The sequence below is a fragment of the Cyrtonyx montezumae genome, unplaced genomic scaffold, assembly GCF_038088225.1.
Source record: "Cyrtonyx montezumae isolate F1298 unplaced genomic scaffold, pur_monq_1.0 scaffold_2, whole genome shotgun sequence".
In the NCBI taxonomy this organism is placed as follows: domain Eukaryota; kingdom Metazoa; phylum Chordata; class Aves; order Galliformes; family Odontophoridae; genus Cyrtonyx; species Cyrtonyx montezumae.
The window spans coordinates 23606511-23627272 of record NW_027071936.1 but is presented as its reverse complement, the minus strand read 5'-3'; the positions used below and the strand labels follow the sequence as shown (position 1 = coordinate 23627272).

At 42.8% G+C, this 20762-nt stretch overlaps 2 protein-coding genes across 5 annotated transcripts in view; both read right to left on the bottom strand.

Annotated features, from left to right (window-relative positions):
• Positions 1 to 20762, bottom strand: part of LOC136048786 (bifunctional methylenetetrahydrofolate dehydrogenase/cyclohydrolase 2, mitochondrial) — a 56156-nt gene that overhangs the window by 20454 nt on the left and 14940 nt on the right. For 2 of the 3 annotated variants that reach the window (XM_065736595.1, XM_065736596.1), the window contains 2 exons: positions 19804 to 19929; positions 12959 to 13654 (listed from right to left, as the gene is read on the bottom strand). In XM_065736595.1, the coding sequence (XP_065592667.1) occupies positions 13542 to 13654; positions 19804 to 19929 (239 nt within the window). In that variant the 3' untranslated portion in view covers positions 12959 to 13541. Of the gene's footprint in view, positions 1 to 12958; positions 13655 to 19803; positions 19930 to 20762 lie in introns of those variants that run through there. The other variant, XM_065736597.1, reaches the window with a different exon arrangement.
• EPGN (epithelial mitogen) lies at positions 604 to 10473 on the bottom strand. 2 transcript variants are annotated; one of them, XM_065736603.1, is made up of 5 exons: positions 10023 to 10473; positions 9454 to 9543; positions 4262 to 4382; positions 2832 to 2984; positions 604 to 2552 (listed from the first exon to the last, which is right to left on the bottom strand). In XM_065736603.1, the coding sequence occupies exons 1-5, from the start codon at positions 10057 to 10059 to the stop codon at positions 2498 to 2500; spliced, it is 456 nt and encodes a 151-aa protein (XP_065592675.1). In that variant the 5' UTR covers positions 10060 to 10473; the 3' UTR covers positions 604 to 2497. The 2 variants fall into 2 exon arrangements, with proteins under 2 accessions (XP_065592675.1, XP_065592676.1); XM_065736604.1 differs by having other exon boundaries at positions 4262 to 4379.

Genomic DNA, 20762 nt, shown 5'->3' with positions numbered 1-20762 from the left:
GCCACTCCTGAGTGGGCAAGATGCTGGCAGCTTGCTCCCAGGTCAAACTTAAGCACGTGGCACCCAGGCTGGGAGGAACCCACTTCTGGAAGCTTCAACACCATTTGTAAAAATAGAAGACATAAAGCAAAGATATCCTTTCTCTTTCCTCTCCCTGCTCTTACACTAAGTCTTGCTTTGCATAGCAGGGGCCCATCTCATGTTCTGTTCTTGAGCTTTTCTTATATTAGCTTAAAATCCCAATCAGCTTTCACAGGCAGCCCTTACAGTGCTGCCTCAGTCCACAAAGCAATCAGAAGAAAACACTGCACAGTTGAAATTTCTGCCAAATTGAAACACACCCTCCCTTTCCAGTCAGCTTACAAATTTATCAAAACATAGAAGTCACTATGCCTTTCTCTAGGTACAGAGCATCTCACTGCAACAAGTAAATATCTTTCAAGAAACACTACTGGATAATCAAATGCATCAATGAGAAGATTCACAGATGGTTAAAACACATATTAAAAACAAACAAACAAAAAATACTGTCACAGCAGAAAGAGACATTCAAGAGAAGATGAACCTGCATGACAAATTTTTTGGAGCTTTTTGTCTCATGGACTGACCTGCAATTATGACTTTCTCAGAAGAAGATAATTGCACTTTGCTGATGTTATGCAGTTTTTAATATGTATTTCAATTTAGTCTCTGCAGGGTGTGCAAGGAGTGAGGGCTGTTTTTTGCACACCTCTTGGCATTTTGACAGGTTTTAGTTCACATCTAGCTGCACTTTTACTACATCCATGTGACACAGAAAACATAAGAGTGGTTACTTAAAGCTGACTTCAAAAGCACAGAGAGCAGAAGTTGCCCCTCAGTGGATACAAAAAAGTTAAGACTGGAAAAGAGCAAGTGGCACAGAGAGCTGAAAATGAAAAGGCTGAGGGAAAAAATAAAATAAAATAATCAATGCAGTGCTTACAAAAAGCTCTTATCAGTGTGTAGCAGAAAGAAATGGTGTTGATCTCCATCTAGCTCCTCACCAACAATCCCTCCCATATTCTATGCTCTTAGCCTGTTGCATAGGGATTCCAACTAAAAACTGTGATGTGATGTTTTGGTTTTTTATTTGTTTGGATTTGTATCAGATGAAGAACTCAGAGGTCTCAGCTACTGACCAGGAACTTCCATGTGAAAAGCCACCAACTTCCAACCAGTCAAGTGCTAAAGCACATTTACCCTTTCAAAACTCAGTCTTTCATATACATTTCAGCTCTACCACTGTGATCTTATAAACACACTATTGGGTTTTTTTGTTTGTTTTTTAATTAATGGAATCATATTCATCATTTGGTAAAAAACAAACTCATGTAACAAAGAAATTAAACTTCCCAGCAACACACCTAAATTAGGAGCCTGTATCATTCCATAACCATCACAAAGATTGCTGAGGTACCTAACTGTCTTTTCCTTGCAGATGACTAAGCATGGAAGATGTGTCTACAACATTCAACAGCTGAAATGAAAGAAGTATCTGGGAGCCATCTCCAGTCCCATTAGCACTGTAAGGTAATTCCAAGTGTCAGTGAGAAATCAGTTAGTGTCACCATAATTGGAACCAATTTTCTTCCCTTCTTGAACAAAATCTTCTCGTCTTGCCTTTGCACTTCTCTGTAGGAAAGATGAAATAAAATGAGCACCTGATAATAAATAACCTGGCTGGCTGGCTCAAAATCCCTATGGTCATTTCTTTCTTATTCGAGTGATCGCACTGCGTATGTAATATGAGGAAGGAGTAAAGCAATTCTGCTTCCTTAGCAAAGCTCTACCAAATTTCATAACATAATTCCAGCTTCTGTAGCAACTAGAGTCTCGCTCTGAAATCACAGTGCAGCAAGGCAATGTTTGCCTTAAGTTTCAGGAATGTAATGAGCCACTCTATGATGTTTGGGAGGAGTTCTTTGTCGTGAGTGCACTCAATAATCCATTGAAAGAAAGATGTCCAGCTCCTTTTGAAAGGCAGTCAACATTGTGACAGCAGAATCCAGACAGCTTCTCATCAGCACGTGATGTTCAGAATACAGTTCCATTGTGAAACAGGTTGTTGTTCTCCTCCAGAGCAGAAAGGGGAAAAACAAAAACACACAAAAAAAGATAGAAAAGAGTAGAGCAGAATACCCCAGTAGGGCTTGAAATGAATGAAAATAACTGAAAGAAATGAACCCTCTCCCTCAGCAAATCTGAAGCACAGGAGAGTGTTGAGAAGGCTGCAAATATTCTCCGCTGTTCTGACCCGCTCATCTAGCAACCTTTTCCAAAAACAGTTAAGTCTTTCTTCAGAAGCAAATGGAGCCCATCAGTTCTGCAGGAGCTCCATTCATGCCCTCACTCTATCGTTCCTTTTATTTCATCCCATCAGCGAGGCTGGGGCACCGCTAGACTGTGTGGAGTGGCCCTCCAAACAGAACTGCCTCTTGTTTACAGACACATTGGTAAGCGTCTCGATGCCAGGGCTTCACAGCGCTGTCTCTCCCATGCAGACTTTGTAGGGAGATTTCAATTTCCTGCATCTAAAATAGAGGATATCATATCATTTTCATCAGACAAATCTGAAGCCACAGTAGACTGAACAGAACTCAATCTAATTGCTTAACTCATTGAAGTAGCCCAAATAAAAGCCACTTTTAGTAAAATTGTACCATGCTACACAACTGATTAGACAGCAGACGTATTGTCAGTGCCTTTAAGATCACACAGCAGTGACAAGAACACGCTCCCAATGCCCTTGTACAACTCTGCTCCCCACCACAAGTCAGATCAAGGCAACAAGGTTACGTATTTCCCCATACCTCTTTCTTACGTAGCAGTAGATGATTGCAAGTATCCCACTTGTGAGTATTCCTATGCCAATTCCCACAGCAATGTAGCGCTCATAAGAATTATGCGCATAGGAATTCAGTGTTAAATGTTCACACCTCTCTCCATTATAACCTGCAAGGCACCTGCAAAATAAAGAAATGTTTCAGAAATACATGTTAGTTTTAAACAACATAGAATGAGTCTGAACTAGAAAGGGCTGAATGCGGTGCCTCGTCAGAGTCTCTTCCTCAAGACTACCAGTTGTCCCAGTCCATCTAGTTTAAAGCTAGCTCCGGTACTGCAGTCACAGCACCAAATGCCATCTAAACATACCCTCATAGCAGAGGGTGTGGACAAAGAGTTGTGTGCCCTTCTGATCCTCAGCTGCTGGTGATCTCCAAAGTTGTTCAGTAGTTTGGAAATACTCAAGCACGCCATGGTTCTGATTGGCATAGAAATAGCAGTGAAGTGATGGAGCTGACATCTTCAAATATCTTGTCCCCTTCACTGTTCTTTTGTGAGATACCATGAAATCAACACTTTTCCCTCTCCTTTCCTTGATATTACAACAGCACTCCAGACTTCGCCAAACCTGAAGCCTGAAAAAATTTCCATGGCACATGTTCATAAGTTCATAAGTTCATAAGTTCATAAGGTTGGAAAGGACCTATAAGATCATCTAGTCCAACCATCCTCCTATCACTATCTCTACCCAACTACTAAATTAAGTCCTTAAGCACCTCATCTAAACGCTTCTTGAACAGCGCTAGGGATGGTGCCTCAACCACCTCCCTAGGCAGGCCATTCCAGTGCCTGACCACTCTTTCAGAAAAGAAATGCTTCCTGAGGTCTAATCTAAATCTTCCCTGGCGCAACTTGTGGCCATTCCCTCTCGTCCTGTCATTACTTATCAGGGAGAAGAGGCCTACCCCCTCCTCACCACAACCCCCCTTCAGGAAGTGGTAGAGTGCTATAAGGTCTCCTCTGAGCCTCCTCTTCTCCAGACTAAACAATCCCAGCTCCCTCAGCCGCTCCTCATAAGACTTGTGCTCCAGGCCCCTCACCAGTTTTGTTGCCCTTCTCTGAACACGCTCCAGGGCCTCAATGTCCTTCTTGTAGTGAGGGGCCCAAAACTGAACACAGTACTCGAGGTGCGGCCGCACCAGAGCTGAGTACAGGGGGATGATCACCTCCCTGCTCCTGCTGGCTACACTATTTCTAATACAGGCCAGGATGCTGTTGGCCTTCTTAGCCACCTGTGCACACTGCCGGCTCATGTTGAAGTTATTAGTTGAAGGCTCATGTAAGTTATGCTCTGCTGAAAATTAGTCACATTACAATAATAACTTGTGGCAGACAAAGAAACAGTGCCACTGTTGGTAGTTCTCTAAGAAGGGATCTGAAAAACAATGCTCTTTACTTGCATATGGGTTTCCTCAGTTCACTGTGGAAAGCGCAGAGCCCATTAATGCAATAGCTGTGGTGTTCCTCCAGACAGGTCTGCATGAGCTTCAGGAGCCTTGGTTGCTCTACATAGTCTGCTGTGAACACAGAAAAAAGCCATGTTACGTTTAGAAAAAGTATAAAAAAAAAAGCATTTGAAAATATTTTCAACAACTCAAGATGAACAGACACTTCCTGCAGAAACAAACTTAATATATGTTTGCTGTGATATGTCTCTCAAGATGGTTCACATGCCCGTTGATCAGAACAAACTTCAGCAACACGTCAGTGTGGCTTTAGAGGAAGAAAAGATTGTAAATGGGTGCATAAAAACAATTATGGAAGATTCACCCTGGCTAACATCGGCATTATCCAACGTGCAATCCATCAGAAAAAAATATCCCAGAACATCAGGGGTTAGGGATATAACAGCAACACAGATATTGTTTGTTTCCCTAATTCAGATGATAAATTATTCTTTTCTTCCAAAGCCAGGACAAATTTTTGCATTCCTGTCCATCAGTACTGCATCTACAATTGAGTGATGAATGGCTCTCTACAGTCCTACGTTAGCAGAGTGTCCAGTCATGGTTTTTAAGTCATCAACACCTCCCAGGTGGCCTAAATATGTGAGAGCAAGCCAGGGCCAAACTGCTCCATGCTTAAACTTGAGGGTCTTAGTCTTTCAGGGGACTGTTCTAGAGATGACTGATGGCGATTTCCTAACTGAGCATATGCCAACACCAGCTTTCAGCGATGACCACAAGAAAAATAACATCATGCAGGAAGATGACAAGGTCTGTTCAGTGATGAAGCAATGGGGCAGCAGCAGAAACTCTCCTTCTGACTAAGTGCTGAATCAAGCTTCGGAGATAGTACACCGAAGAGCAGATAGTCAGATATGTACGCCTCCAGCCCTCCTGTGGTCAACTCAAGATGTCAAGACACATTTTTCAGGAGCAATAAGACCAATTCTCCCATTTCCTGAACAAACTCCAGTCTGAGTCATTGCTTAGCCATGATCCAACTGTGCACTCAGCTTGGTGACTTTTTGTCCTTTGTGCAGCTGCATCCCAAACATGGCAAATGACAGTGAACAGCTGCTCTATGCTATGACATGCTGAGGCGCTTCACAACTTCAGCCACAAAGTCAGTTTGGATATCAAAGAGGTATGATGCTATCACTGCTAATCCAATTGAACACCACTGCTTTGACAACAGAGTCCTCCAAATTCTGAAAGAAAAAAATCCGACTTGGAAAGACTTCATGAGAACAAACGACAATTCAAATCTTCTTGGAAAAGCAAAGAACAGCATGCTGTTTCTGCTCAGAAAGCTTCACGCAGGGCAGACACACCCAGGGCCCTGGATTATGCTCTCCGTGAGGGAGCTGAAAGCAGTGATGGCACACGAGCTCCAATACAGAGCTCTGGCAGTCATCCAGCTGGCATGGGAGCACCACAGGCACACTTTAGAGACGCTGGCCAAGACTCTGGACGCACTGGCCAAGAACACAATCAGGAGAGGACCAGGCCTTGGAGGGGCAGATTTAAGGAAGATAAAGCTGATAGTATGAGAAGAGATGCATGATGCTTCTCAGTCCACAGGACAGTATGATGCTTATGGCTGGTGAAAGCACAAGTCAAAACACATGGCAAGTATGTCTGCAAGGAGCAGCACACTGAGGAGATCCAAGAACACCAAGGGCTGATTTTCACAGTGCTGCAAGTGAGACCTTCAGGAACAACTCATTCATTGCTCTCCTCAGCATCCAGCAAAAGGGGACAAAACCACAAAGTATGAAGCAGCTCAATATATCCCTCAAGTAAAACCCTTACTGCCTATTGCTGCCACTCAACGTGCTGCTCTTCTGCCAAGCTCTGGTAAGACATCTACTGCACAAGAATAGGTCTCTGGGATAAAGAAAAGAATAAATGGCAAAAAGTGCAAATACAGGTGTCAGTCATGTGAGATGTGCAGCTGCGCCTGCTCAGACCTCAGCCCAAGCATCTCTCCTGGTTTACACGATTTCTGCCAGGAGATGGCAGTCTCCCATCCACTGGCTGCTGGAGGAAAGTGGATGCTGCCTTCGTGTGAGCAGGAAAACTTCTCCCCCTTGTGTACCGTAGTGATTAACACTGTCATAAGAAACAAAAGTCAGCCCAGAACAGAAGCCTGCCTAGAAACTACTGGAGACAACCACCTTGTTGCACAGGCCACAGCCTCCATCACTATCAGTAGCAAGCACTTTGTCCAGTGTTGGTTGCAAGACCTGAACTTATATGTACATGAACAAATCTTAAGTGATAATTGTTCTGTCACTGCAAAAGTACAAATGATGACCTTCACAAGAGTGATGTGTCTCAAAAGCAAAGATTTTCTAACCCATTCCAGAGCATGATGCTAACTGCTATCATGTTACCCACCTCGATACTAAGCAAGCTGTGAACAAACACATGTTCCTTTCAAGTCCCGTGAGGAAAGACAGACAAGCATGCTGTGTAAGCACCCGACAGCTGCCTGCAATTGAGTCACTCAAACAGATCCACCTGGCAAGATATGACACGAAGTTAAAAACCTGCAGGCACCTGAAAGCTGGGGCACGTCAACATAGACCAAGTGGCAACAAGAAGAGTAGGCCACCAAGGCCATGACAGCTCAGCCTTCAGTATGGCACTCAGAAGAATGAGAGCATCAGAAAGGGAGGGAAGGGGTCAGCCCCAGCATTGGAACCTCCCCTACAGTCACATAGAGGAAAGCTACAAAGACCTCCCTTCAGCTGAAGCTGTGCTTTAAGATCTCTATTCCTGCTTAGCCAGCTCCCAGCCAAGCATCCTCTCCACCATCATCTTTCCTTCTGACTGATCCCCCTTGCACCTCGAGTACTGTGCTCAGTTTTGAGTCCCTCTCTACATGAAAGACACCAAGGCCCTAGAGCGTGTCCAGAGAAGAGCAACGGAGCTGTGCAGAGTCTGGAGCACAAGTCTTACGGGGAGCAGCTGAGAGAACTGGGATTGTTCTGTCTGATAAGAGGAAGCTCAGGAAATACCTTATGGCTCTCTACAACTGTCAAAAAGGAGGTCGTAGTGAGGTAGGGATTGGCCCCTACTCCTATATAACTAGTGATAGGACAAGAGGGAATGGCCTCAAGCAGTGCCATAGGAGATCAAGGTCAGATGTTAAGAAAAATTTCTTCTCCAGAAGAGTGAAGTGCTGGAATGGGTTGCCCAAGGAGGTGGTTGAGTTACCTGGGAGTGTTCAAGGAAAGGGCAGATGCTGTACTGAGGGACATGGTTTAGTGGAATCTATTGGTGATATCCAGATGGTTGGATTGGACAGTCTTAGAGGTCTTTTCCGACCTTGTTGATTCTATGATTATGAGCATGGAGCCTAATGCTTCCTAGCCCAAACATAGCTACGCAGGCCCACCTGAGATATAAAATAAGGAAACAGGACATGATCTTGTAGGAGGGATGCAAATGGGGATTTGTTCTTCCTTGAGCAGAAATGAACCTCCCACAGAAAACTGCCAGCTCCTCCAGTGAGCCCTACTCAGGAGTTCCATTTCTTTGGTGATTCTTTAGGCATTTTTCTCATCTTCAAGCCAGAAATGCCATTTCTGCAGTCATGTTGTAAACAAAAATCTCTTATTAGTTAAAATCTGACCCAAAATTACAGAATCACAGAATTGTAAGGGTTGGAAGGGACCTCTAGAGATCAGGGAGTCCAACCCCCTGCCAAAGCAGCTCCCTAGCCCAGGTTGCGTAGGTAGGCACCCAGGTGGGTCTGGAACGTCTCCAGAAAAGGAGACTCCACCACCTCTCTGTGCAGCTGTGCCAGTGCTCTGTCGCCTGAACTTTGAAGAAGTCCCAAACATATTTGTACGGAACTTCCTATGCTTCAGTTTGTGTCCGTTTCCCCTTGTCCTTTCACCACACACTGCTGAGAAGCGTCCAGCCTCATCCCTTTGCTTCCCACTCCTCAGATATTTATAGATACGGATCAGACTCCCCCAAGCCTTCTTTTTTCAAGGCTAAACAGACCCAGGTCTCTCAGCCTCTCCTCCTAATGGAGGTATTCCATGTCCTTCATCATCTTTGTAGCCCTCTGCTGAACTCTTTTGAGGAGATGCCAGTTTTTTTGTACTGAGGAGCCCAGAACTGGACACAATACTCCAGGTGAGGCCTCACCAGAGCAGAGTAAGGGGGGGGGGGGGGGGGCAGGGAAAATCACCTCCCTTGACCTGCTGGCCACATTTTCCAGAAATAGTACAGGATACTTCTGGAGTTACAACGCATACAGCTAGTTCATTAAATTCCTGTGCGTTCTGAAAGAACCATATCACAGAGAAGTCATTAAGTCAGAATGCAAGTGTTGCACTGTCAAGTCAAACTGCTGCTGCCAAAAATCAACAGCACATTGACTTCTTTAAGTCTATATATATACGTATGTGCAAGCATGTATACTCATACTACAGAAAATAGTGTAACATACATATGGATGAACATATATTTCTGTAAAACTGTAGCACTATGAGAATCTAGATACAAGAAAGGAGCACAGCAGCTTGACTTGTTATGAGAAAAATAAAAAGCATATAGGTCTGCTATAAAAGCTTACAAGACAGTTGACCTAAAATTAGCACAAGATGATTCGTATGCAATATGTTCTTTTAAAAGTACAAAGACATTAATAAGTATCACAGTTCAAATCCTTTACTCCTTTACTGACCTGCCAAAACCTCAGGTCCAGACTGCACAGCTCTCCCAAAGCAATGACATCATTAGCACCTGAAGTAACATCAAGAATGAAGCTGGCAGGATAAACACAGCGCTCTGGGCTCAGATGTTGGCAGGTAAATAGCTTGAGTTCACATTTCAGTCAGGATAGAAAGAGAAAATAGAGCTAACACTCTAAGAAGGGCTGCAGAAGCCGTGATAGCCAAGAGCAAAACTGCAACAAAGAAAAACTCCTGAGTAACAGCAACAAATGCATCATCACTTTACGTTGGTTTGCTGCATTCTCACTTGAGTGCATAAAGATTCAGACTGAAGGCAGATAGAAGTCACGCGTAATTGAAAATAAAAACGACAATCAAAAGTGCAGACAATCTATTCCAAACAGCCTCAAAATACCACCTTCTACTCAGAACAAAGCACAAATAAATACCTTCAGTGTTGTTTTTCGTCCAGCTATTCCACAGCTCCGTGCTGAGGGATGAAACAGTGAGAGCCGCCTCTTCACTCAGTGCCCCCATTGCTGTGTAATGCAAACAGATGCTTACTGAAACAGAAAAACTCAGCGTGGCTATTCAAGGTTCATTTCATCCAGGTAACATTAATTCACTTCATGCAGTCGTGACGCAATGCAGAAAAGCACAGCTTAGGAAGTTCTTGCCTCAAACCTCCTTTTTACAGAGCGACTATTACAATTGCAGGGAAGACAAACATTTGCAGAATCCCCAAATGCACACCCATTCTATTCTCCATTCTATAATCTATATAACTTATGCCACAGATACGCACACTGCACTACAGACAACAGTGCACCTCTTTACCAAATAAATTTCATTCAGCAGGCTCTCGGTTCCCTTCTATTCTTTAAAACCTTGTCCAGTTTCGAAAGAACTGAAGCAAATCTGCTTCACGTTGCCATGGTTCCCACTCCTGCTTATTTCAGAAACTCCTTCTCGGGAAAGCCTCGTATACCACGATGCAGAAAAGCCCCTCCAAACTCACCTTTCAGCAAAATGTAGATGAGCATTCCAAATGCCATGGCAAGCAGCTGCTTTAGCACCTTTGCAATTCTCCTTTGCCGGTGCTCGTTGGCTCCACTTATCTGTGCTGCCGTGTTTTCTCTTGCACTTATACGCCACGAAGCGTCATTTGCTGCTCTCACCAATCAAAAAAAGGTGCATCTGGCAGCAAGCTCAGCCCTTGGGGCAACCACACATTTATTTAGGAAACTGCTATTATCTAGCACTGGGATCAGGTTTTCTCTTGAAACCCCAGTTTCCTATTACCCGTGGGCATTGTTGTGCATGCAGAGATGCAGTTTTAGAGAGACCTGGCATCTGTCAGAGCAGATCAGTGATATACGGCAAAACCAGAAGGTAGCAAAACAAACAAGAGATCTAACGTGAAAAATGAGATCTTTGGTTCCTTGCTAATAAATTCTTAAGTCACTTCCAGGGGGCTGGTCAGCATTCAGTTTGCTGCTCCAGATGACAGGGGCAAGGGTCCATCCACTGCTGTGCTCTGGTTCCTCTTGCACTTCATCTCCTCCTCATCCAGAAAAGGAACAGTGAGAACAGTCGTGCAGAGACTGGGAAGTGATCAGACACAGTGATAACTGTGATATTCCCCATCAGTGACTGCCAGCAAAGGGCCTTTGATCGCAGCTGGAGCAGTGCAAGGATGGCCACCTGGAGCTGTGTAGACACACAGCGAGAGTGATCACGCTTTTTACATTAAGTATTTGTAGGTCTTTAATACCTGACATGCACATTTCTTAACACCACTCTCCACAGGCCTAAATGTTGCCCATTCCTTTGTCACAGGACGCTCGGAACAAGCAGGACTGGTCTCTTCACAATGCCCTTATGTAGCACTGGGGCAGATTGCCAGGAAGGCCCAGATCAATAATAGAAAAACACAGCAACAACCCTCAAAACTTTTCAATCTCATGCCAAGAGAGCTGCTAAGCTCACAGTGGAGAAACTGAAACTTGGGGTGAAGTTCAGAAAATAAGAGATTTTCCATGACTTAATATTTTTTTAGTCAAAACCTCGTGACAGATGCTCTAACAACTCCAGTCAGCTCAAGTTCTCCTTTTGCACCATGCTTTTTGGTGATGTATGGGATTTGGTGTAACCACTTCATAAGCTCAGGGAAAAGCACAAGCTGGTTATGCACACTTTAATTATGTGTTCTGCTGCTCACGGGCTGCATTCCAGGAGGCTTTTCCCTTCCTTCAGTATCCTGAATGGCTGCATGCCTGCACACTGATCGAGTGCAGCTTGTGCACTCCCCACTGGCCAGGACCAGTGTTTGTGCTACCAGCAGAACATCTGCTATCAGTCCCAAGAAGGGAGCTTCCTTTCAACATACTTTTACACAATGGGAATTTAATCCGTGTGAGTGTGAGCAGTGGTTCTGTCATTGGGCAATGCAGTGGGTGTGGCAAGAAGAGGGCAGCAGATGAGGCTTCGGCTGTCCCCACCTGGCCTGGTCCTGGCACATGAGCATGTTTTGCAGGCTGGAAATAGGAGTCATAACCCTTCTGCAGGTTGAAATGGAGAACGCTTTCACAGATGGCCTCTGGCAGCTCTGAAAGCAGCATGCCATTGAGCAAAACCTCAGTCCTGCTGGCTTTATGTCATGCTAACTCACTCATGGGAAGTGAAAAGAGAAAAAGCTGAGGATGCACTATAAGTGGCTGGGAGGATATGACAGAGGCAGACTCATTCCAGTGACGTAAGCAAAGTGCCTTGAGCTGTTTTTCTGCCAAAAATGCAGACTCAATTTTTAGCTAAAGCAAAGTAAACGAACATGGGTTTGGAAAAGAAATGCAAGCAGGTAAAAAATAAAGGTGAATGAACAAGCAAAAAGGCTGCTGTTGTTGCACTCCTTAGATAGAAAAGGAAAAAGAATCCAACCCAAACTGTACCAAAGTATCTCAGAAAGATTAGCAGAATGGCCCAGATGGAATAAAACTTGGCCAGTGACGGGTTGAATGATCTCAGCATTATCTACACATACACCTGGATAGCCCTGACATCTTCATAACCCTTCATTTTCAACAGATTAGCAGGTGTCACTACTGGCTCCATACGCTTCGTAATGGATCTGTCAAACTCTTTTGCAGAAAATGCACTTATGCAAAACTCTCAGAAAGAGCATCAGAAGAAACAAGCAGCACAGAAGCAATGCTTCATCTGTTTCTTTTTTATTTTGGTATGCACTTTTTTTTTTTAATAAACAGGAATAGTATTTAGCTACACCTTGTTTTCTTCCTTTTTTCAAGTAATCTTGAATCTACTTGTCAAGCACTAAAGGCTCTTGATTAAAATAAAAGTTATTCCAACCGAGATAAAAAATATGGAGCTAGCAGCCCAAAGCAACTTCCACTGGCTTCAGTGGGAACCATGGTAGGCTCTTCAAGTCAACACAGCATACACTTATTAAAATCAGCATCCTAGCATAACGTGACTCTGACTCTTACATTGCATGAGATTACTCTGAATCCAACTTTGGAACTCAAAGTTTAGGGTACAGAAACACAGATAATCATCCCCCTCCCATTTATTTTTATGATTTCTATTTCCTTTTACAGCAAGCACCTAATTATCTAGTATAGTCCTCTCTAAGAAGCAAAATATTGTCAACAAATACTCACAGGGCTCAGCCTTAGACCAGGAATTAAGAACCTTTCATGCTTCTTCAGAAGACAAGAGAATAAACAAATGGCTTAAATTCCAATACAGGTATTTCTGCCATGGGTAAACTTTTGATTTTCTCTTCCTCTTCCCCTCCGTGTTATACAAGAAGTAAATACATAGCAGCTGTAATGACTTTCTATCCAACTGAAGTCCAATCCAAGCACATCACCTACTCAACTTTTTTTGCCATCGTGCATGAAAACATTGTCAACCCAATCCACACACAGAAAAAAAAACAACTGCGGCCTCACAATTGCGAGTACTTCATGCACACCTCTTCCATACATTTCAGAGGAGAGTTTAGCAAATACTGAGGTATGCAGGACAGCTTTAAATCTATTCAGAGCATTTGTATTCACCACCAGCACTTTCGTCTAGTAGCTGAAACAAATTCCAGCCTTTCACTACTTTCAGACTCCTAAGTGCTAGCTAAATGTTTTTCAACTTCAAATTACACCCAGAACATTCCACCATGCTAGTTCTCATATAGATCCAGCATACCTAATGCTTAAATAATCCCAGCAATAGCATCCCATCTCAAAATAAACAAGCATAATTTAGGCTTTGGAACTCAAGTTTAGTTCTTCACTTCCATACTGTACCAGTAAAGTCTGCATTGTTCAGTTCAGTGTCGCTCACAGTCAGCAGGAGATAACACAAAGTATCATAACACTTCGTAAACCATCAAATTCAATATAGTTTACATGAAAAAATAAATACAATGTAGAAATAAATATCTTTCTAGTAAAAAATAAAGGTTTTGTATATCAATAAATACAACAACTTGCATTCTTCTTCTGAGACCACCCATCTTCCTCTAGTAAATGAGCTTCTTTGCAACTATCAGCGTGTTCTTTAGAAGCATTGCAACAGTCATAGGTCCCACCCCTCCTGGCACTGGAGTGATGAAGCCAGCCTTCTTCTTCACTTCTAAGAGAAAGAAGAGAAAGAGATTAAGAATGAGATTAAGAATGTTTCCACAAACTTTTTTTTCCTCATTCATTTCTCCATGCAAGTCCAACTGGCAACAAGCTTAAAGGACCGTGACTTAAGACAGTACTGGAAAACATGGGAAAAGCTAAAGCAGAAGTCTTACAGCCACGACAGTTTCAGGATGAGTCTGAGGCACAAAAGATTTTCTAGTCTTAGTAATCTTTCCCAACTTTAATGATTCTATGAGAGGATAGAGTCAGGACCAGGGTTGCAAGGAAGTACTCTTCACGTGAATGTCGTTACACAGGCTCAAGGTTTGGTTCACCATCTGCTTAAAGCAATCTGCCTGCTGAAGGCTGCTTTCTCCCTACAGGAGCACACACCTTCACCCACCCTATGGTCAGTCACCTAAACTGTGTGTTTCTGAGGAGCTACAAGAACAGCAGGAGCCCAACAAAAAGCACAGCTGAGCACCAGCACAATGAGCTTGCCTCTTCAGCCTCCTACCCCCAGTGCAACCAATATCTTCTAATGAAGATATTTTACCATCAGAAAAGGGAACTTCAGAAAACCACAGTGAGAGAAAGTATAGCTTCCTGGTTGGTTTGTTTTCTGCTTCACAAGATGGACAAAGAATAAAACACAGAATTGTATTTGTGGAAAAACAAATTCCCATTGCAACAGCAGCCATAGATGCTCTGCTCCTTCAGAATAGCTGTGGCTTTTTTTTTTTTTAACAACCAAACAAAAACAAAGCAAAACAAACCATAGAACAACCTTACTGTGGTGCCTTCACTGAACTTGGATTGGGAGGCACTGATCCTACTGAAGTGTCAGAGAAGGAACTGACAACCAAACTAGCTGCAACTACCAATGCTGTCAGGCTGCCCAACATTAGTATGCACCCTGAATGTTTGTGCTAAGAGACAGATGCATCTTTCTTATCTTTTTAAAAACCATTAGATAATAGGTGTCAAGTCATCTCTTTGTATGATGGACAATTCAGCTTGACTTGATATTTGTATCTACTCCATAGAACGTATCCAACTGAAACTTTAGGTTATTTTTGCAGGAGTTATATGCATCTCCCTGGGAATTCACTGCATGAAATACTGTAACAACCAGCAATTTCATAATAATGGTTAGTGCAAGTGGCATATTACCGACTGCTGTAAAGATTTTCACAAGTGCCACCACGAGTGTACAATGCACCATCCCTGCATTTTTTTTCCTCCTTTGCTTGTTTATAAGTGATTTCCTGAAAACTATTACCCTGTTGCCACCAAGTATCTGAAATAAAGAGAGAAAAGAAACTGCAAGCATGTCATATAACGCACTCTATGGTGAGCATTACTATTTGAAAAGCAGCTGAGAAGAGCTGTTAATTACACCGGGGAGGGCTTTAGTTACTGTGGTAGCTGTACCACCAGATATACTATTAAAATCCTAGGAAAGCTTAACAAATTGTAACATGAATTGCTTTTTCTTGTTTTGTTTTTGTTTTACAGGCAAGTTGTAAGAAATAAATTAAAGATTCAATATGACAGTTATATTCTCAAACACTCTTATTAGCTATTCTGAACTAGCTGCTCTTTGAGATTTGTGTTTACGGTTAGTAGTTACTGCAAATCCCTAACTCAGTGTCATAATTATTGAAATGCACCCACATCTGAAGTGAACACCATCATAATTGCCATACAAATTGTTCCAGACACTTAAAATTGAAATAAGCCTATTTCCACGGCAACGTTACATGTGTCTCTTTGTGGTGTTACATGGAATACCCTTATCTCAGTTACAAAGTGCTGCACTTCACAGCTGCAGCAAAGGAAAGCCTTCCAATGCACAGCATCATTGCCTTTCGTGTTAGGAGCTGTACTGAGGAGCAGAGGCACAGTGTGCTGCTCTCACAAGTTGTGGTGGACTCTCTCTTCCCATACTCTATCATTATGGAAATCACTGTGGCTCAGCAAGGCAGAAACCATAGCTTATATCTGTTTGCATGCAACCACCTGGATGCCTTATTCACAAAAACCAAACCAGATATATACAAAGACTGCTCCAAAAGTAATGCTTCCTGTTTTATTCTGTTGGCCCAGAGGTGGACACCAGTTAGAGGTTGAACCTTCCCACGGCTACTCCACATGCAGGTTCTTGGTCAACACTGAACAAGACACATAGCTAACAGAGGAAACTATGTCGGAAAAATAGCGTTTTGTAGCTGAGAATTTGCTCTGTCAAATACTGTTATTCTACTCTTTGTACCTGTTGTAGCTTCCGTGGAAAAAGGAGGCATTACTTCTGGAGCAACCTATGTAAATGAGTAACAGCTGTCTGCGTTTGGGAACTAACATCTGACATCTCCATCTGGAAGAGTAGATAGAGAATTGCCTTCATCTGATCTAAGATGAACGTTCGTGAGCAAAAGGGTAAAAATAACCTCAAAAAGGTGAGCATATTTTCCTTTTCTTGTACAGTGTAGAAAGTCAAAGCAGTCCTAAGGCAGCACTTTGGTGTGACCCACCTCATGTCAGCAAATCAGGAGCTGCACCTTTGGTTCTTTCAGGAGGTCTTTCTCATTCCTGCTTCCCAGCAACGGTAAAGCTCTAACCTAGCTTCTGGAGACCAGCAATTTGTAAAATGTTGGTACACAAATGAGGTGCCTATGGGGAAGGAGCTGCTATTTTGCAGCTTCTTTAGAATCTTCAAATCTTCCTTTGATTCTTCAGAAGAAATGAAATGTAGATTATTTCCTTGACAAACAGGCTCCACTGCTTTGGAAGCAACCTTTCATTCCTCTGTTCCTTTAAAGCAGGAACATCAGACACAGAATAGGGTTCATCACACAAACCCAGGGCAAGTCCCAACCTGAAGGTGGTTCTGAGTCTGGTGCATCTGCATTGAGTGATGCAGAATAATTCCTGCCTAAGCATTGTTTGCACATGGCTTTATTAGTCCCTGTACAGCTTCTCCGAGATCACTGCATCTGTGCAGTACTGCACAAGTGTGAATCACGTGCTCAGCAATCATAGCAGGTATCTCCCATAATCTGCTCTACACAGTCTGGAATTTTTCTCACTGTGTGCTGTGGGATAGCAACCTGAAGACAATTATACAATTTCTCCAAATTCCTTACGTTTGATATTACCCCTCTAACACTTCCCAGCAGAAAATTAAGCAGCACAGCTAACTTCAGATGCAGCTATTTATATAGGTGTGAGATATTGCAATATCCTTGGGATAACGAGCAGTGGCAGCAGAAATTGAAGATCCCAATGAACATTTCCTTAGATCCTGGCACAATGTGTGGCCTCCTCCTTGAAAGAGGACCTCAACTTCCCCACTCCAAAGCTCAGTGCCACCAGGCAGTGGCTGCCAGGAGGACATGGAGAGCCACCACCCACAGCTAGCAGTCCCATTCAGCAAGCATTCTGTCCACAGCCATCTTTAGAAGCTCAAGTACGCAGCCACTGCAGCTGGGATCCTGCTGAACTACAGCCTAGAAGATAGTGCATTGAATGTGGAACAGCAGCAAACAACTGCCAAAACAAACTGTTTCCACAACACCTGCATTTTTACACCCAACAAACTCTAGGTAAGACCGTGGGCAGGTGCACCACTACACCAGGCAGATAGGGTGGGAGCAGCTTGAGGTGAGCAGCTCTGCGTTCTGGAACATGGGCAGGTCCACCACTGTCACAGGGCAGGTCAGGCAGGAGCAGCACAGCAATGAGCAGCTCTGAGCACCTCCATATCAAAGATCAACTCCTGCAGTGCTGTGCCACCACCCTACTCTACAGCAACTCCTGGAAACAGTGCTCCACCCATAAGAGCTGTTCCAGTTGCATGCTCTGCGCAAGCTGCATAGCTGACATCCAAAAGCACAGTGTTTTCCTGTCTTTCTCCTCAGGATATCTTGGAATCATACTTAATACCATTCTGGGCACCTTTAACCACTCACAGCCCAACAAGACATTGGCTCACACTGATGCACACTTTAGACAACAGATCTCAGAACTTCAAAACTCATCTTGAATAGCTATCCAATCCTCTTGGCCTCTGCTGAGAGTATTTTTCTCCAGGTATTTCTTACTTAGTTTATGAATGAACAGTATTAAAAAGCTATATATTTGAAATGTCATCTCCTTGTTGTTAGATATGAAAATAAAGCTCTGTTTCAAACCTACTCCCTAGAGATCAGAGGAAGCATCCAAGTATTGCTAGGATATGACAACCAAATCACAACAGTTCCCACCCACCTACTAAAGCTTATTTGCACTCCCAGAGGTTCTCAGACAAAAGACCTGGTTAGGTCAGCCATTCCCAACCATTTCTTACAACAAAATTTCAATCTCTCACACATCCTCCAGCTCCCACCCCAAATATTTCCCTACTTCGGGAAGGGGATGATGAGAGAATAATCACTGGTGGGCTACTTTACATTACACAGCTGATGTCTGCCATGCCAGCTTATGTACTGCAAAAAAACATTTTGACAAAGACTTACGTATAAGCTCAATCAAGTGATCAAAAGGAGGAAAAGGATATAATGATTTGATACACAAATTGCCTAGCTTGTTCCATTCCCTAACTGGCAAATAGAAATATAGCAAGCCTGTGCCAAATCTTTTAACTCCATGCACAGGGACAGTTTTTCTTTTGTTAGAGATTTAGTGAAACTTTCACCGATACCAATAAACCAACAACAATTTCCCTTTGGCAACACACAGCGAAATGCTACTTGGAGTTGCAGTGGCATAATCGAGGTTGAAGTTCCTCCCTCCTTTTTGGATCTTCCCTCCCCCCAGGTAAAATCCTGAGAGCAACCCACAGCAAACATGACAAGACACATACGGTGCATCGCTGAAACTCTGAGTCATGGCATGGCCACTGAATCAAGCCCTACACTGCATTCAGAAGGTTATGCATATAAAGAAAACAAACAGAAAGGGGACACTATTGAGTTTTCTGAAAGTCATATTCAAACACACTAAAACAAATGACCAAAAAAATAATAAACCTGGAACTCCCCTCTACTCCATTTTAGTTCAGTTCTGAATATGGAAAATCACCTTGTACTTCTGATGGCACAGGGTAGACAACCACACAAAAAGCTGTCCTGTAGAAATATATTCCTACTGGAATTACTTTACAAATCTGGGCTCAAAGCATCACTGAGCTCATGGAGGTCATTCCACAGACTTCAGCAGACAGATATAATATTCAATGAGTATAACAGGCAGGAATGAAGCAAATGATATAATTTCATATACATCCAGAGGGTTAGAAAGATTCTGAATACAATTAAGCTTTGAGACATTGTGCCAGCCAAGATGTTAACAACTATGAAAAAAAACAACAAAAAACAGTGGGTGATTTTCATACTTATCAAAATAAGGAACTGTTGAGAACCATTAATAATGTGGGTGAATGCTGTCTAAGCTTCCCACACACAGCTCTGCCAATAAGCTTTAATTTTCAGCTGCAACAATCCTGCTATTCCAGTCTGGAGCTCCTCCAGAGCAGAGAGAGATTTAATCCAATTACACTATGAACTCACTCTGCAACACATTCAACATGAAAAGATCAATATGTAACATCATACGTTATCTCAGTTGGGCTTGCCTGGACCAAGATTTTCAAGAGCTTGAGACGAGCCCACCTTAATCCTCACACTAAAGGATACTTCTGCAGCAGAAGTGAATACTTTCAAACGCAAGTTTGAAGGGGAAGTATGAAAGCAGGCTTGAGAAATTGTGGCATAAAAGTATTTGCTATGATCAATGGGAAACCATATACTTCTGAAAAGGTAGAAATTGTGGATTGGTTTTGTGCACACACATGCAAATAGCTTTGAGAGGCTTTAGAAATTCTTGCAGGATTAAGGAAGCCTGAAGCATCTCTAGAACTGCTGCCACCACACTACCGTAAAAGCTCACCTGTATCTCTCAAGGACTGCTAGTATCTGTAATTAGAAGTAGCACTGCCTCTCCTAAATAACTTACTGTTTCTTAGTAGCAGGGATATGAAGAAATGGATTGTTGAGAACAAACACTCCTGTCAGCACTTTTTGAGACATAGGCCATTCAAAATATTTATTAACGAATCCAGCAGGTTCAGATTCACATAAGGAACGTTCCACTGACCTTCAAAGTCCACATCCCCAACTAATTTGGTCTTTCCAGTTAGAGGATCATGGATATGATTGATGCCTACATCTATCACAGCTGCACCTTCTTTGACCATATCAGTTGTAATCAACTTCGGGATACCTGGAATCATCAAGATACATAATTAACGTGGCCAAATAATCTTAGGACATAAGTTCCAAATTCTAAGTTTGCATGCATATGTACATAACCCTCCTCCTCCTGAAAGAGTACTAACATATTTCACTTAATAATTAAGCATAGTGGGAGAAAAAGTTAAAAAAAGTGCTCATTATTTTTTAAAACCACCAGCTTATTTTTCATTCCTGTAATAAATGAATGAGACAGGTAACAAGAAAAAAGTGCCCAACTCAAATCTACCCAAAGGAAACAGTGTAAGCCTAGTCTGCAAGAGAGAAGCAACGCCTTGCAAGTACAAAATCCTAAAGTTCACTCTTGGACAGACTCCGAAAAATGAAGACTCTCCTCAAGTGTTGAGACAAATAAGTATATGAGTCCAAAGCCACTACATGCTATCAGAGAGCAGAGAATATAAAGTCATCAGCCAACATGTGCTTGATGTTAGACCATCATACCTTAATTGCAACACCTGCAATCTTCTCTGTGCACCTGCTTTAAAAGACATCCTAAATCGCTTTTCTTCTATGCAACCTCCAGCTCTGAACAACAGGAAATTCAAACTGGTAAACCAATTCGATTTTTGCCTTGCTTCTTGAGCAAGCAGCAAGTTCTATGTATTGTGAGGGATGTCTGCATCAGTAACTGATCATCTCCAAAGGGGGATTCTGAGCTCGCCCTGCCACCCTCCTCCTGAGGCAGAAGGAAAAGAAAGCAAACCTATATGTTTTGAGACTGTTGTTAGTGGAGGCAAGTGCTAACATACAGGGCTAGGGCTCCACTTGAAGTGCTGGACCTTGGCCAGCTTGTCATTTGAA